The 18,498-nt window shown below is 38.5% G+C and overlaps 1 protein-coding gene across 1 annotated transcript; it reads right to left on the bottom strand.

Annotated features, from left to right (window-relative positions):
• Positions 1 to 3,971: 3,971 nt before the first annotated feature.
• Positions 3,972 to 11,291, bottom strand: CCNB1 (cyclin B1). The gene is made up of 9 exons (XM_045848000.1): positions 11,135 to 11,291; positions 10,356 to 10,526; positions 10,089 to 10,259; positions 8,461 to 8,643; positions 6,798 to 6,956; positions 6,357 to 6,593; positions 5,948 to 6,088; positions 5,234 to 5,344; positions 3,972 to 5,057 (listed from the first exon to the last, which is right to left on the bottom strand). The coding sequence occupies exons 1-9, from the start codon at positions 11,153 to 11,155 to the stop codon at positions 4,950 to 4,952; spliced, it is 1,302 nt and encodes a 433-aa protein (XP_045703956.1). The 5' UTR covers positions 11,156 to 11,291; the 3' UTR covers positions 3,972 to 4,949.
• Between the last annotated feature and the right edge of the window lie 7,207 nt (positions 11,292 to 18,498).

The raw sequence follows: 18,498 nt of genomic DNA on the forward strand, positions 1-18,498 counted from the left end.
GGAACCGTAACCTGGAGGGTAAAACCCCGACTTAAATTGCTTATTCAGCCTTAGGTCTCGAACGTAGGACTGCGGGACAGCGGGTTTTGTTTGTGGGTTTTTTCTTTTTTAAAAAACCTATTTTGGCACTCCCTGCCCATCCGCGGCCTTGGAAAACGGTAGGCTGGGGAAGAAATATTAGAGGTTTAAGATTTTGAGCTGAGCTCGTAAGGTCCAGACCCCTCGTTTGGCGGAGAAGCGAGTTGCCCAAGTTCCAAGATACCCACGCCACACTGCGAGGCAGAGCGGATACTTGAACCTCAGCCATCTAGTGTGAAACTCCCTTATCACTAAAAATCGTACTCGCAACAGGTGCCTCCAAGTGTCAGCTTGTTGATTCGACAGGTTACAACTGAGCTTTCTTAGCTGGCCAGTGAGCGGGACCTATAAATGCCTAGTTGAGCTATAGTTTTTCATAGGGACAGTGTAAGGGGACACTGTCCTTCGTGGCACAAGCCCGGCAACACGGATCTCTTCACCGTTCCATAGCTAGTTTCCCGAGTTGTACTTGTTCACATGGCTCCCCTTTCTTCCTCTCCTTTATTAAATACAGCTCCTGGCAAGATTCAAAAGGCACCGTAGGATGTAAATATGTTAAGTTCGCCTATCATACCCCCAAATTCCTGAAAGAACATTTTGTTTCCTTTAATTTTTTTACGCAAAAGTAATCCTACTCTGATTTACCCGGGAAGTCTTCCAAAATCAATCTCATCCTTTTAAGCAGTTGGCTATCAAGTGTCCAATGGCCAAATCTGGGACAAAGACAATGTAGTAGAGCTCCCCAATCTGAGCATACATCAGAATCGCTGGTTAAAAGATTGTTAGGCGTCTAACCCACTGAGTTGCATTTCTAATAAGTTCTAGGTGATATTGATATTGCTGGTTGGGGACAACACGTTTAAGACCCACTGCAGTAATTGAGTTTTAAGAATAACTTCTGCCCTGGTTGGTGTGGCTCAGAGGCCTGCGGACCAAAGGGTCATCAGTTCAATTCCCAGTCAGGGCACATATCTGGGTTGGGGACCACATCCCCAGTAGGGGGTACATGAGAGGCAACTGCACATTGATGTTTCCCTCTCCTCCTTCCCCTCTCTCTAAAAATAAATAAAATATTTAAAAACAAAGAAACCCAATAACTTCTTTAAAGAAAATTCAGACTAAACAGAAGTGCTCTTCACAGCCTTCTCTGCTTTAGGAACATCAGACAACACTTCAGTACTGTATTTGGGGGCCGCTTTAAAAAGCAAAATTACAAAAATAATTAAGCTTTTTACAAACTTCATCTCCAATGCAATTCAATTCAATATAAAGGTGTCTGACAAAAGAATTTTTAATCCTCTCCTGAGCATGTTTATTGATTTTAGAGGGAGGGATATGGAGGGAGAATGTGGGTAAAGATAGAGACACAGACATAGACCAGTTACTTTCCATACTTGCCCCAGCCAGGGATTGAACCCACAACCTAGGTATGTACCCTGACCTGAATGGAAGGCACAACCTTTTGGTGTATGGGAGGATTTTCCAACTGAGCCACTAGGGAAGGGCCTGACAAATTTTAAGAAACTACTTAGAAAATGAGCACTTAAATAATCTTCCAAAAAGAACCTCAAAAGAAATCATAAGTTAATAAGAAAATGATGAAAAGGACTATTTCAGAAACAAGTGATTTCTTTCAGAGGAAAATGTAAATGCTTTTATTATTAAAATACATTAAGTATTTAAGTTAAATTAGAAAATAACCAGTAGAAAACCAGATGGTGAGAATGAACATAAAAGCTAAAACTATGAAACAAAGATGGTAGATATTTTTAACACCATTGATTCTTTTTTAAAATTTTATTTATTTATTTTTAGAGGGGAAGGGAAGGAGAAAGGGAGAAAAACACCAATGTGTGGTTACCTCTTGAGTGCCCCCTATTGGGGACCTAGCCCCCATCCCAGAAATGTGCCTACTGGGAACTGCACCAGCAAGCCTTTGGTTCTCAGACCCCTGGCTCAATTCACCGAGCCACACCAGCCAGGGCTGATTCTTTCGTAACACTGACATAGACCAATACCTTGGCCAAGTCTGATTAGAAAACAAAAGTATTTAATATCAGGAATGATAAAGAAAATAAACTATAATACAGAAAAATTAATCATGCACCTCTACAGTTATAATTGTAAAAATCTAGGATGGATAATAGAAATGGAAAAAAAGATCTCTAATAGACCAAAAGGCCGTGGAAAACTACCATTTAAACAGTTCCAGGTCAAATAACTTTATAGTCAATTTAGTTTTCAATGAATGAATAAGGATTTCAAATTATAAAGACTTGAAGATGAAAATCTCTTTAATCCACCTTTAAAAGCTAGTCAACTAAGAGAAAACCCCAAAAATGGTAGCAACAAAAACTGAACCAATTTCCCACATGAGATACAAAATTTTTAAAATGAAACATTAACAGATTAAATCTATGTATCATGAGCAAGAATTCATTTCACCTTAGGAAACCTGTAACAAGGATAATAATCAAATTAAAAGACAAAAACCCTAATGATATCATAAGCTGAAAAAATAAATGAAATTCCACAGCTTTGCCTATAATTCTAAATGAATAGAAGAAAAACATATAAAGATCACTTAAAGACTAACAAGCAAAAATATTAAATGGTAAAAATACCTGAGATGTCCAATGAAGGAACAAGTCAGAGATCTATCTATTATCAATGATTATTTTGGATGTTCTAATACAATAAATACCATAAATGTTGAAAAATACAAGTTTTGAATTTAAGGCCTAGAAAACGCTACTAAAAAAGCAAGTAAAAAAGTTCACGTCAGCTGGATAAGAAAAATACACTGAGCAATAAAAAATAAAGTATAAATTAGATTCTACTCATAATAGTGGCAGAAAACTTAAACCTAATAATAAACTTCAGGTGAAGGGGGCCAAGGAGGAAAAATTGGGACAACTGTAATAGCATAAATAGTATAATTTAAACCCCCCTCAGATAATAAGTTTGACAACCTGTCATGCAACACACGTTTGTGAGGAACCTGGTGCTAAAACCATTTGTAGACAGACAAAACCCCCCAAAACTTGACAGGAAAAGTGCAGCAATTATATAATTAAATCCTAACACTATTCAAGGATATGCAACAGGACTTGGAGAAAAATGCTTCTGGGTAGGGACAATGTAAGTCCGTTTCAACCTAGGACATAAGGTACTGTATACATAATATACATATAGTCAAAATTTCAAAAGCTTTTTGGAAAAACCTAATTTTAAAGTTGATGTGTGTTTGAAAATTGCCCCCTCATATTTAAAAAATAGTAAAGCCTCATCTTACCAGATAATATAGTTTTATATTAAGTTGATCACTAAAAAAAACAAGTAGACCAGGGAGCAGTAGATGGGCATTGATGTTTCAGTTCAGCAGGACTGGATGACTTTAGTCATATGGTACTGGCATGAATAGGCACTATCTGGAAAAAAGAATCCTACCTCATACCACAGCAATTACAAGTCTAAATGGATACATTTTTTAATTTTAGAAGATGTTTATGGTTTGGGGATGGAGATGACTTTAACAATGAAAATCCAAAAGCAACTCCAGAAAAAATAGATTTGATAATATAAAAACTAAACATCTGCATGGCAAACAGCAGCGTTAACACTCAAAGGGCAAATAACAAGCCAGGAATGCCTTGCATATTGATAAGTTAGTAGACAACAAAAATTTATTCAAGTAGCCATTAGAAGTATAAATTAAAGCAACAAACAATATTTTTTTGCCAAATTCATGGAAATTGAAGAGAACGATTACCATTAGTTCTTGCAAGACTGCAGAGAAAACAAGCACTTTTGTACATTGCTGATGACACTGAGAGTCATCTAGCAGCATCCACTAGAAGTGAGAACACACACACTCCTGGGAGAACCCAGTATGTGTTAAAAAATGACATGGTATTTAATGATAATGACAGCACAGTATACAATTAAAATAAAGAAATAAACAGCACAGTGGTCAAGAAAATAAGCAATCTGAGTGTCAACAGAATGACTGACTATATTATAGTATACTATGAAATGTAATACTGAAATACAGGCCTATACAAGTTGAAAGGAATTGCTGAGTAAATAGGACAATTGCATTTTTTAAAATCTCCACAACAATTTACACGCATGATATGTTTATAGAAGGCAGGGAAAGATATATCCCAAAGTTCAGGTGGATGGGATTGAGATGTAGGGATGAAAGTTGGGGGAGGGGTAAAATGAACTTTTAGATACTTTTGTATGTTTAATAAGGAGCCTCTTTTATTGTCTCAACCAATAAAACAAAAAGTCAAGTAGATTTAGAATATAGATTAGAGTTCTTACTTTTTCCAAGTTAAAAGTTGATACTAAACTTGATAACTTAAGAAATAGTGGTAAAAGTAGGTTACTAGAATTATGGCAGCAACCACCAGAAGAAATAGAAAACAGGGGGACTAGGTATGAAGTAGACTTTTAGTGAAGTAGAACAAGGCAGGAATTCTCCAAGATAACTGGGCTTACATGTAGTATGCTCTGTGGAAATAAAGAGTTTTGAACACCTTCATGACCTCAGTAATTCCTATTAATAAAGTAAAAGTCAGGTATATGAAACAAGAACTACATAAGCAACAATTATATATATTAGTTGGGTTTCCAGGTTACCTGAAAGCATTTTTTACATCCTATATTCCCCACCATATCCTTAAGACACCTTTTAAGGTACCCTACAGTAGGAAGTAGTTATATTCAAATGAACTAAAGTATAAGAATTAAAAAGGACAATAGCTTTATTAAAAGTAAGTAAATGTAACATTTAATATGTACAGATAGCACATGGTGCCAATTGTATTTGCAGATATTACTGTACTCCAACTCAAATTCACAAGTTACACCTTTGCCACAGCCTTAGCTAAATCTTGAACTAGTGCAGAATTCAGCTGTGCTAGAGTGCTGATCTTAGCATGCTTAGATGCGGCATACTTGTTCTTGATAGTCTGCAAGAGAAAAGCGTAGTAATTAATGAAGGAAAAGAAGAAAACATAAGATCCAGTGGTATCGATATTCATGTAAAACATCAAGTTCTTAAAAATAAGCTATGCACGTGCAGGCATGAAGTCTTAATTATTTTCACTTTCCCCACAGCCTCCCGAGGTGTCACTGATGGACTCACCATGTGCTTTGTAAGCCCACGATTCACCATGACTACATTCTTAGCAAGGTGTTGCATAACAACAAGAAGGGATTCTTCAGTGTATGACAGGTAATGCTGTAGAATTGGTGTCTAAGACAACAAAAGTTCATGTTAAAAATGCTCATCAATAATGACTTTCACAAAATTTCTAGATGTTATTCAAGAAGGTAGGGAGATAGATACCGTATGACTGATTATAATTGAAATATAAGACAAGCTTAAGACCCCTCTTTCGTTAGACACTCCTCCTTCATGCTTCTCTCATATCCTGTGCTCAAACCAATACACTTTTGTAATTGCTGACTTGTCCACTGCAAACCTAGATCTGAATTTCTTGAGGCCTACTTTCTCTATTCCTAGACCTAGAGTAGCACATACAGGAATTCTTGTTGAATCAATGAATATGAATGAATTTCTAGTACGTCATTGGACCTGCTTGAACTTCTCCATCTATAAGGAGTATCAGTTGCTCTACTTTTCTCAAAGGGATACAGAAAGATGAAATCAGGTAATGAAATGAAAGCATTTTATGAAGACATCACAAACAGGATATCATCTTTAATCATTCCCTCTGCAATGCCATATTTAGGAACCATTTGAACTGTCCTTTAGTGAAAATAGTTCTGTACTCAGGAAAATACTATTTACAACTTATAAACTTAGGGCAACCTAAATCTGTGAGACAGAACTTACCCATTCACCATTATCGAGTATTTTCAGTGCTAAACAAAAAGCTCCCGCTGCAATCTGAGAAGGAGGAAAGTGCACCATATCGTAGTCTAACATACTTAGTTCCATCAGGTATTTGGCCAAAGTATGCTGCTCCACATCAACCTGGAACAAAATCCACACAAAGGTCACTGAGCTGTCAGAAAAATTTGCCTTGGCAATAACCAGTATGCCCATAACTGTAGCTATGTTTATCTATAAACTCTCAAGTGCAACTACCCGTGGAAGGCCTTAATAATATTAATATACAGCCTTAGTGGAAATAAATGTTTATCCCTTCCCCATGTAGTTAGGTATGTCAGTTGAACTGTATCTACTTGGTCAGCAGTATTCTCTAATGTACCACATCGAAGGTTTCTCAAGAGATCTATACCTCTCCAATCTTAGATGCTCTCCGAAGGAAATGCAGGGGTAGAGGACGACCGAGACTAAAATTTAAAGCTCTCAGAATCTTCATTTCCATTTGTCTGATTTGAAGCTTAGTGTAGGTATTGTCAGTTACAAAGGCAAAGTCACCAATTTCTGGAGGGTACATTTCTTCATATTTGCTCGCAATAAACATGGCAGTGACACCAAGCAGCTGCAGCATCTTCTTGGGCACCAAATTATTCTGCAATGGCAATTTCAACTGGATGAATATGTATTTGAAAAAGGAGACACCAAGCTATGAAAGAGGTGGGAAAGACATATTCCCAGAGCAAAATTTCTATGACAGTCTATCCCCCAAAACAGATTTTAGCTGAAAAGGTCTTTTTTTTTATGACTCAGCTAGGACCCTGGAAGAGAGAACCCTCAATTACTGAATTATGCTCACCTGCATGAACCGATCAATAATGGAAACAGTCATATACATGGTCTCCTGCAGTAATCTGAATTTCATTTGAACCTGCACCAGCCAATCAATTAGGATGGCTCTCATGTTTCCAGTGACTTCCCGACCCAGAAGGTATTTTGGTCTGACTGCCTGCTCTTCCTGCAAAAGAAACGCCGATTTTCAGAAGCAACACTCCATGTGATATTTCTGATCAGAAATATTAGTTACCAGCCCTGGCTGGTGTAGCTCAGTGGATTGAATGTGGGCTGTGAACCGAAGTATCACCGGTTCAATTCCCAGTCAGGGCACACACCTGGGTTGCGGGCCAGGTCTCCAGTGGGGGCCACATGAGAGGCAACCACATATTGCTGTTTCTCTCCCTCTTGTTCTCCCTCCCTTCCCCCTCTCTAAAAATAAATAAACAAAAATAAAATCTAAAAAAACAACAACAGAGAGAGATAGAGAAATATTAGTTATCAGAATAGCTCTGGGGCATTTAGAATCTCTAACAGTCCTTAACTGTTTATGTGGTCACTACAAAAAGCATGGAAACATTAAGTATGACAGTGGGACAAATTTTTCATATTGGCAGCTCTTATGTTCAACTCACCACTGCCCCCTACTGGCCCACGCTCTGTACCCACTCACCTCTCCAAATAAAGATACCCTATCATCTCCCATCTTCTCACCTAGGTTCTAAACCCAGAATCTGAGCTTTATGAAAGAGAAAAATAGCAGCAGCTCTCAGATCAGCTCGAACCCATGGGCTACCATTCTCCTGCCCAGGGAGTTAAATCCCCAAAACACCACACATAAGGAGAGTGAATGATCAAGGACCAGCACATACATCTGCTCAATCTACTCCTCCAAAATTGGAATACAAACTTTAAAAAGGGAGAAGAAACTCAAAGCAGAAGGCTGGTCCTGGCAAGGAAGTCATCTTAGAGGACAACTGTGTAGAAAATAGAGATGCCCCAAAGAAACAGGCAAGAGACGGAAAATGTTAATGATGCCAGGGGTTAGAGTATGCATCATGAAAAATTGGGTAAGTTTGACAGCTCTACTCCTTATGTTGTTAGCATATAGAATGCTTCCCTTTGGCGGGGAGAGGACAAATGCCACTAATGAAGTTTCAGAAGTGGGCTGAAATAAAAGAAAACCAAAAACTTTAGTTTTTGAATGTATTCTTCCTGGACACAAAGAACAATTTCACAGCCACACTGAACCAAAATGTTTTGTGTTGGGGTGATTATAGTTTGTCCAGAGTTTAGGACTTGCTAGCTTATAACTGTGATGGATATAAATATATCATTCAATCTGTAGACTTTCCATTAGAAAGAGCCATGCATGGTAGTATCTACTTTCACTTTAAAATCTTCTAAAAAAATAGTAAATTAAGACTTCATTGGTTTGTGTAGTGTTTATTTATTTATTTATTTATTTTTAAGACCTTTTGGTTCGCAGGCCAGCACTCAATTCACTGAGCCACACCAGCCAGGACTTTTTTTTGGGTATTCCATAAAGGAGAATCTGCCAGTGGAATCTACTGGTAAGAAATGTTTTTCCCACATCTTGCTTGAATTATTATAAACTGTTAATGGCAAATATCTTTAATAAATCTAGATGCAGTTTAGAAAAAGCAGATTCTAATCATAATACTGACCTCAAGTTGTCTCAGATAAGTATAGATATCTTTCACATATTCACTACAAAGGTTTGGATCAGCTCCATCTTCTGCATCCACATCATTCACTGCAAGAATTACATCAGAGAAAGCCTGACACAGATATTCTTCTGCAGGTGCACAGCCAGACGTTTCCATTGGGCTTGGAGAGGGAGTATCAACCTTGAAACAGAGAGACCTTTTGAGCTAATAGCAAAAAGGAGCATATAATCTAAGAATAAAGATCAGATTGGTACCAGCTCAAGAGACCATTTGCTGAATAGTCATGCAATTAATTTCCTTAAAGATCAAGTATCATCTTTTATATTTATTCAGTTTCTCTTTAGGAGGTGATTAATATGAAAAGTAAAATGCCAACTCGAAGTCAGCAGAACCTAAATGCTAACAGGAAAAACAGAGAAGTAAATAAATTCGGATTCTGGACATTCCTCCAAAGTAGACTGGTAATAAATGTCTTTATCAGTGTTACGTGAAATTAATCCAAATGAATGGCAAGTCAGTCTTTCATCTTTATTTCAAAACATGGACCACTTGTCACTGCTCAAGAGAATACAAGTTCTGTCCTAACTATTATTAACTGATTTCATTAACCATTTCCTTCAAACTCTAGTTACCCCATTGTTCACTAATTGAGCACTTTCTTCAAGCCAAACTCTGTGCTAGCCACTAACTTTATGATGTTCTCAAGGGGTTTTGAACTTAAAATGAATAAGGAAACTGGTTCTAGGAACAGTGGTTGGGGTGGGGGAAGTTAGGCAAATCTTCAGGAGTTGATATCCAAGATGTTTTGAAGGATGACGGCCTTTTTTTCCTTCACAGTAGATACATTTACCTAATACTTAATAGAAATACTCAGTTTTTTGAAGCTGTTAACTTGTCTTCTTACCTAATCTCTGAAGAGCTACATTTTCTTTCTGCTTTACACCCATTATGTGTATAGGCTTATTAACTACTCAGTGGCTATATTAATGAGTTAAAGATTCAAGAGAATAATCTATGTTTCAGCCAACAAATTCTGGTCAAAGATGGCTTGTACCAAAGATAGCTTAATCTTTGGTCCAGGCAGCTACTACTCAATACTATCAACAAAGTGATTAAAAGCATAGGTTCTGGCTCTGGCCCAATGGCTCAGTTGGTTGGAGCATCGTCCTATAAACCAAAAGGTTGTGGGTTCGATTAACATCAGAGCACATACCTAGGTTGCTGGTTCAAGCCCTGATTGGGGCAGACAGGGGAAACAACTGATTAATGTTTCTCTCTCACATTAATATTCCCCCCCCTTCTCTCTAAAATCAATAAAAACATATCCTCAAGTGAAGATTTAAAAAAAAAGCATAGACAAACCTGGGTTTGAATGCAGCATGTGCCACCGATTTGATATGTCTCTAGATCATACTTAATACTTCTCTAAGTCATTATTTACAAAACAGAATAATACTAGCTAAGAGTAAAAGATATGAGTTAAGCATTTAAAGTGCTTACCAGAGTACTCCATAAATGTTATTATTATTACTATTTATTGAAATGGTATTGCATGCATTAGAGTAAAATGAGATTCGTAAAATAAAAAAAATCAACGGGCTCTAAAATAGTAAAAATAAGTTTACCAAAATAGGCTCTGGTGAAAGTTTTTCTTCTTTAACAGCCTCAGGTTCTGGCGCCAGCGCCGGCGCTGGTTCTACCACAGGCACAGGCTCAGGCTCAGGCTCGAGTGCATTTTCCAGAGGTTTTGGTAGTTTTTTAGCAATAACTTTCCCAGCAGTTAAAGGTTTTGCTTCCTGTGGATGAATGAGAGAGAAAGTAATGTTTCTCAATCCGGGGTCACAGTTGGAAGATGGACTTCTAAAGATACGTTGGATCAGAAAGATAGTTACCTTTTTCAGAGGCAATTTGGCCTGTGGCTGTTCACTGACGTTGTTTCCGATGTCTCCAAGTGCGGTTCTTGGCCGCAGTCCGACCTTGGAGGCTGCAGCAGTGGCCAAAGGCACACGCTTTGCGCCTGCCATACTGATCTTGGCCTTATTTTCAGCATTAATTTTCGTGTTCTGAAAGAAGCGAGGCCACTTTTGAGAGCTGGCCCAGCCAGGTTAGACTAAGTCAGGGGTTAAAGTAAGCCAAAAGAGAGGTTCCGGAGGGAAGTCAACTGTGAACCACGGGAAACCCGGGTTGCAGGGTCTACGCTAAGACCGTGACAAGTCAGTTTCCTCCCTGAACTTCTTCACTCACATATAGAGGGACTTGCCCATTTATTGCCACTGGTACTAAAACACCACGAATTTCCATTTGAAAGGAACTGAAAAAATGTTTTCAATTGTCGGCATTTTCTTTTCCTTCCGGAAGGGAGTTAACGTAGTTGGTGGGAACCCGCACGGGGGGCCTCCATTACCTTTTAGAAAAGATTGCCGGTTGACCCTCCTCCGTTGCCCCGCACCCCCTCAATATTCATCCAAGGCCCATCCAGCTCTCTCCGTCACCTTCCAGTTTCCGTCGGTAAAACCTCCAAACTCGCCTACAATGCCAGGGGCCCACCGACACCCCTGTCTTCCTTCCCAAGTCTCTGCCCTGGACTGCTCCCGCCCGGGGGGCTCCGGTAGGCAAGTTGAGAACACTAAGCGAGAAAGACCACGTTTGTTCACCGTCCGCAGTAGCTCACCCTGGTGACCCGGAGCGCCATGGCTTCCTCTTCACCAGGTTGCAGCTCAGAGGGAAGAAGCAGAAAACGGGAGCCCCAGACGAGCGAGGAAACTGAACCCAACACAGACCAACAACCGTTCCTTCGCAGCACGCTGGGAGAGGCAGGCCCAGCCTCAAATTTAAACCCCGCACTTCTCCCTCCTTATTGGCCGGTTCGTGGCACTCGCTTCCTTCCCATTGGCGGCTGCCCATTCCCCGAGAATGCGTTTCCAGGGCGATCCCGCGACGGAATTCGAGAGAGGGTGGGGCCAGAGAGAAATGCCCAAACTTGGTCTGGCTCCGCGCCTGCGCTCTCGGACATTTGAGGTAGCCACCTGGGCAGGTCAGGCCAGGCCTACTTGTACGTCCCTTGATGTAATCCAGGGAAAAAGTTGCCTTGGAAAAGTGACAGTAGAGCAGCCACGACCTGAATGGCAAAAAAAAGCGCACTTATGGCTCTAGTCCTAGTTATTGTTGCACACTTTCCGTATATATGGAAATGTATATGGTGGTATATAGCCAGAAAGGCTTTGATAGGCGTTCTTTCATTTGATCTTTCCAAAAGCACTCTGGAAGAACCGAAGCCCAGAGAAGCTTTAGGTAACTTTTCCAGGATCACAAACTAGTAACGTGGGTACTAAATGTAGGTTTTCTCTTTTTTGGGGGGCGGGTTGGGAGGGTGGGTGGTAACCTGTGGGAGGGAGTTTCTGTGATATTTCCACCAGGCTAATTGTACCATAAGAATATTGTTATTTTCTTAACCTGCTAGATTCCTTCAATCAAATTGTTTTCCAAAGCCAATCCTTTTGTTTTAGCTTTTTGAGAATAATTTCAAACTCCGAAAAATTTCAAACAAAAATATTATAAACACATGTATACTCTTTACTCAGATTCAACTATCCTTAACATTTTACCCCATTTGCTTCGTTTACTTAATCTCCCTCTTTCTCTTTCTGTATAAACTATGTTTTTTTTTCTTGAAACATTTGAGGGTAAGATATATATATATATGCCTTTTATCTTTTAATTCTGCAGTGTGTATTGCCTAAGAAAAACATGTTCTGTTACAAAACCATATACAGTTAATAACTTCAAAATTTTACTTATAAAAAATTTTATTATAATTTTTTCATGTCCATGAGTCCTTTTTCCTTTTTTGCTTTATTATAATATTTTATTCACCCTGGTTTTTACACATTCCATTTTGTCCATTGATCTAATAATAATCCCCTTTACAACATTTTCCCTCCCCCAGTACATGATCCAGTGTAGGGTCAGATGTTACATTTATTTGTCATGCCTCTTTAGGCTCTTTAAATTTGGAACAGTTCCCACAGTTTTTCTTTGTCTTTTATAACATTGATGTTTTAAAAGAATACAGCACCCCCAGTACTATTTTTTAAAATTTATTTATTTATTTATTTTTAGAGAAAGGGAGGGAGAAAGAAGGAGATAAACATCAGGGTGTGGTTCCCTCTCCCAGAGCTGAGGACCTGGCCCACAACCCAGACATGTGCCCTGCCTAGGAATTGAACTGGTGACCCTTTGATTTGCAGACCAGTGCTCAATCCACTGAGCCACACCAGCAAAGGCCTCTGCTGCTTTTTTAAAAAAGATTTTATTTATTTATTTTCAGAGAGAGGGGAAGGGAGGGAGAAAGAGAGGGAGAGCAACATAGATGTGAGAGAGGAGCATTGATTGGTTGCCTCTTGTATGTGCCCCTACTGGGACCAAACTCTCAACCCAGGCATGTGCCCTAATGGGGTATTGAACCTGCAACCTTTCACTTTGTGGGACGATGCCCAACCAACTGAGGCACACCAGTTAGGGCTACTTTCCAAAAATAGAACTGTCTTATTTTTGTGTTTGTTTGGTGGTTTCTTGTGATTGAAATAGAGACTGTGCATTCTTAGCTATTATACCATAACATATGTTCTTAGGGGACCAGCTCTGCAGACGCATGATGTTTGTCCACCATAAATGAGATTAAATTTGGTCACTTGGTTAAGATGTTGCCTGATTTCTTTACTGTATATTTACTGTTTTTTTATTGCAGCTAATTAATTGTTTGTTAATAAATTTAAGACCATGCTTCTCATAAAATTTCTCCCTAGATTTCACATTCCCTCACCACAGCATTCGCTTGGAAACTGTTGAAACTGGTGTTTCATTGCCATGGGCTCCAACTAGCCGAAGCTGATTAAAAACAAACTTTGAATGACTCTATGATGCCAAGCCTTTATCAGACTTAATGGAAGACCCCTTCCTGACCATTGTGCAGTAGAAATTCTCTTAGCCCAGTAGTTCTTAACTGGGGAGCATTTTATCCCACAGGGGACATTTGGCAATGTCTGGAGGCATTTTTAGTTGTTACAACTGGGAAGGTCCTAGTGGCATCTAAAGGGCAAAGACCAGAAGTGTTGCTAAACATACTATAATACACAAGACAGCCATGCCCCACACCCCTCACACAAAGCCCCAACTTTCAATAGTTTGATAGTGTGAAGCTTAAGAAATCTTGCCAACTATGTACAATTATGTACATAGACTTGTTTCTATTCAGAATGCTAGTTATGCCTAATTAACATAAGTTCCATGGATCACCTCCTTTCTTTATAACACTTATAAATTTCTGACTTTCCTCCTCAGTAAACTACTCTGTTTTCTCCCTTAGCTAAGTTAATAGTGCCAACAATACATACCCGACACTGTTCTAGGTGTTAAGAATACAGCTCTGAATAAAATAGAAAAAATCCTTGCTCTCATAAAGCTTATATTCCAGGAGAGAGATGAAGCAAGTAAATAAGTAAATAAAGTATAAAAAAAAGTCAGCTAGTACTAAGTCATAGACAGAGAATGAAAAGAAAGTGATGCAAATAGAGTGACTTGGTAGCTATTCATACTTTAGACATGGTAGTCAGGGATAGTCTGAGAAGGTGACTTTTTTTTTTAAAGATTTTATTTATTTATTTTTTAGAGAGGGAAGGAAGGGAGAAAGAAAGAGAGAAACATCAATGTGTGGTTGCTGGGGGCCGTGGCCTGCAACCCAGGCATGTACCCTGACTGGGAATCAAACCTGCAACACTTTGGTTTGCAGCCCGCACTCAATCCACTGAGCTACGCCAGCCAGGAGAAGGTGACATTTAAGCTGAGGCTTAAGTGACAAGAAGAACATTCCAAATAGAGAAAAGAGGCTGTGAAAACCCAATGGTAGGATTGAGCTTCTCATGTTCAGAAAAGTCAGTGTGGCTAGAGTTTGGGGGAGGCAGGTAGTACAGATGAAATTAAAGAAATTTGGAAGGGTGAAATTATACAAGTCCTTGTAAACCAAGATAAGGAATCTGTCTGGGCTTTTTGTGAAGTGGAAACCTTTGGAGTGTTTTAAACTGAGGTGTGGTATAATCTATCTTTCAGAAAGATAGCCTTAATTGCTGAGAAGATAATGTATGCAGGTGAGAAGGAGGAGGTGGGAACAGAAGGGAAGGTGAGGCAAGGGAGCCATGAAGAGGCTATTGTAGGAGGTCAGGCAAAAGATGATGGCTTGGGTAGTTCTGCTAGTGTTAGCAGAAAGGGATGGTTTCTAGAAATATTTTGGAGGTAGACTTGATGGGTCTTGATGGCTTGCATTTTTAGAATAAGAAAAAAGGAATCAAGGATGACTCAGGTTTTAGCTTGAGTAACTGAAATGGAAGATAGAAGGATGAGCAGCCTTTAAAGGGTACAAGTTTGGGGCAGGAGATGAAGAATTCTGCTACATTTGGAGACCTCGTTGGGTAGGTCAGTTGGTTACAGTGTCATCCTGATATGCCAATGATGTGGCTTCAATCTCTGGTCAGGGCATACACAAGAAGTAACCAATGAATGCATCAATAATGGAACAACAAATCAATGTCTCTCTCTAAAACAAAATCAATAAATTTTAAAAAAGAATTCTGCTACATTTGAAATGCTTAGAAATATAAAAAGGAGAGGTCCATTAGGCAGAAGTAAAGTCTTCCTTGCTGTAGATAAGTCCTGACACAAGTGAGGTCATCTAGAGAAGGAATATAAAGAAGAGTTGATGTCCAGGAGCAAGTCCCAGGGCCCTCCACATTTAAAGGTTGAACAGGCAGGGAAAAGCCAGTGAATAAAATTGGGCCAGAGCACCAGAGAGGTAGGAGACCAAATAGTGGCAGGTGAGAAGAGAAGGCAGTGTTTCAAAAAGAAGAAACAGTGGTTTAGCATAGCAGATTGAATATACACATTTATTTGTTTCTTCCTGAAGATACTAAAAGGATTATTTTTTAAAAATGCATTAATTCTCAAAGATGGGGGAAGAGCAAAAATGACACCATTTTGGAAACAGGAAAGCATATGGAAGAGTGGTAATGGCACCAGTCTAAGACAGTTGCAATTTAAGCTGTCAGTGGAAAGTCAAGAAGCAAACTGATTCATGCTATAGACTTCAGCAGGTTGCAGGAATTGGAGGCACCAGGAGCCCATAAAGTCAGTGGTATAGGTAGAGCTGAAAACAGGATTGGTTGATTCCCTCCTGCAAACCTGAGCACAGTGTGAGTGCAACCTCTTCCTGGTCCTGGCAAATGACTGGAGGTTTATGTTTTAGAAAGGAACTCTGGATTTCAGATGCCAGGAAAGCATATGGACATGAAGTGAAATTCTTCATACCAAATGGTGATACCTTTAGTTCCCTTTTTCCACTCAGTCCTCTAAATGCACAAAGCTGTACTTATACCCTCACAAATGAGATGAAAGCATGATTCTCTGGCAAATGGACAAGTGCAAAAGAAAAGTCTTAAATATATTGATAGTTAGGAGGGGTGGCCAAAAAATGGCTGGGTCACCCTTAAAGTTTCGCTCACTATTTGATAAGCTTGCATAATGACACAGAGCTTCTAATCAATATTCTGATGTCCTACTCTTAACTGTTAACAGCCAGCCAAAGAACACCAGGCCTCTGAGGAAGTCTCTGACTTGAAAGAAGGAGGCCTACACAAACAGAGGAATTCCAGGTGAATAGGCAATTCAAGGAGAAGAAAGCCAAGAAATAAAAATAATAGTTATTTTATATCATCAGAGAAATAAGAGATAATGCATCCACAAGCAAGTTTTAAAAAGATATCTGGAAAATTAAAACTGTGATAGCACAGCCTTAAATAACACACTAGACCAGATGGATTTAATTGATATCTTCAGAAAATGTCATCCAAAGCAGCAGAATACACCTTCTTTTCAAGTGCACATGAAACATTTTCTAGGATAGACAACATGTTAGGACACAACACAAGTCTCAATAAATTTAAGGAGTTTGAGATCATATCAAGCATCTTCTCTGACAGTAATGGTATGAAAGTAAAAATCAATTACTAGAAAAAAACAAATACATGGAGGCTAAATAACATGTTAAACAATGAATAGGTTAACAATGAGATCAAGGAATAAATCAAAAGATATGTTCAAAGAAATGAAAATGAGAACACAACAACCCCAAATCTACAGGAGGTAGCAAAAGCAGTCCTATGAGGGAAATTCATAGCATTACAGGCCTACCACAAGAAACATCTGAAATAAACAATCTAACTTTACACTTAAAGGAACTAGAGAAAAAAGAAAAACAACAAACAAAGCCCAAAGTGAGTAGGAGAAAAGAAATAATAAAGATCTGACCAGAAATAAATGAAGCAGAGTGAAAAAGAACTACAAAAAATCAATAGAACCAAGAGCTGGTTCTTTGAAACAATAATCAAGATAAATAAGATTGACAAACCTTTAACTAGTCTCATCAAGAAAAAAAGAGAGAGGACCGAATAAATAAAATCAGAAATAGAGAGAAGATGTAACAACTGACACCAAAGAAATACAAAGGATTATAAGAAAATATTATGAACTATATGCCAACAAATTGGACAATCTGAATGAAATGTATAAATTCCTAGAAACACACAAACTTTCAAAACTGAATCAGGAAGAATCAGAAAATGTGAATAGACAGATTACAACTAATGAAACTGAAGCAGTAATCCAAAAATCCCTAACAAAAGTCCTGGATCAGATGGCTTCACAAGTGAATTTTACAAAACACTCCTATCCTTCTCAAACTATTCCAAAAAGTTTAGGAGGAGGGAAGACTCCCAAATTCTTTTTTATGAGACCAGCATTATATTAGTTCCAAAATCAGATAAAGACACTGCAAAGAAAGAAAATTATAGGCCAATACTCCTGATCAAAATAGAAGCTGAAATCCTCAACAAAATATTAGGAAACCAATTTCAGCAATACATTACAAAGATCATACACCATGACCAAGTGGAATTTATTCTGGGAATGCAAGGTTGGTACAATATCTGCAAATCAATAAATGTGATACACCACATAAACAAAATGAAGGAAAAAAAAGCACATGATCATATCAATAGATGCAGAAAAATCTTTTGATAAAGCCCAGCACCCATTTATGAGAAACACTCTCAACAAAGTCAGAATAGATGGAACATACCTAAACATAATAAAGGCCATAATGACAAACTCACTGCCAGCATCAAACTCAATGGGCAAAAACTGCAAGCATTCTCTTAAGATTGGGATCAAGACAGGGATGTCCATTTTCACCTCTCTTATTCAACATGGTACTGGAAATCCTAGTCACAGCAACCAGATAAGAATAGGAAACAAAAGGTATTCAAAGTGGAAAGGAAGAAGTAAAACTGTCTTTATACCAAGAGCATATTTCACAGAACTAGAAGAAATATTCCCCAAATCTACATGGAACCACCAAAGACCCCGAATAGCCACAGCAATCTTGAGAAAGAACAAAGTTGGAGAAATCACGCAATATTAAACTAGACTACAAGGCCATAATAATCAAAAGTACTGGCATAAAAACATAGATTGATGGAATAGAATAGAGAGCCCATAAATGAACCTATGACTTTATGGTCAATTAATATTTAACAAAGGAGGCAAGAACATACAGTGGGGTAAAGATAGTCTATTCAATAAATTGTATTGGAAAAACTGGACAGATACCTCCAAAAGAAAAAAAGAAACAAAAAGAAAGTAGATCACTTTCTTACACCAAACACAAGAATAAAGTCAAAATGGATTAAGGACTTAAATGTAAGACTTGGCAACCATAGAAATCTTATAAGAAAACATAGGCAATAAAATCTTTGGCATTTTTAAAAAGGATTTTACTTATTTACTTTTAAAGAGAGGGAAAGGGAGGGAAAAGGAGGGACAGAAATAGTGATGTGTGAGATATACATTGATCAGTTGCCTCTTGCATGCCTCCAACTGGGGACCTGGTCTGCAACCCAGGCATGTGCCCTGACTAGGAATTGAACTGGT

The sequence above is a fragment of the Phyllostomus hastatus genome, unplaced genomic scaffold (assembly GCF_019186645.2).
Source record: "Phyllostomus hastatus isolate PE091 unplaced genomic scaffold, TTU_PhHast_1.1 phas_contig_58, whole genome shotgun sequence".
NCBI classification, from domain to species: domain Eukaryota; kingdom Metazoa; phylum Chordata; class Mammalia; order Chiroptera; family Phyllostomidae; genus Phyllostomus; species Phyllostomus hastatus.

Coding starts and splice junctions, on each gene's coding strand:
- CCNB1 (XM_045848000.1), bottom strand. CDS start 11,155: ATGGCGCTCCGGGTCACCAGG. Junction 8,644..10,088: donor TTTCACCAGAGCCTATTTTG/GTAAACTTATTT, acceptor CTCTGTTTCAAG/GTTGATACTCCCTCTCCAAG. Junction 5,345..5,947: donor TACTCGATAATGGTGAATGG/GTAAGTTCTGTC, acceptor TTGTTGTCTTAG/ACACCAATTCTACAGCATTA.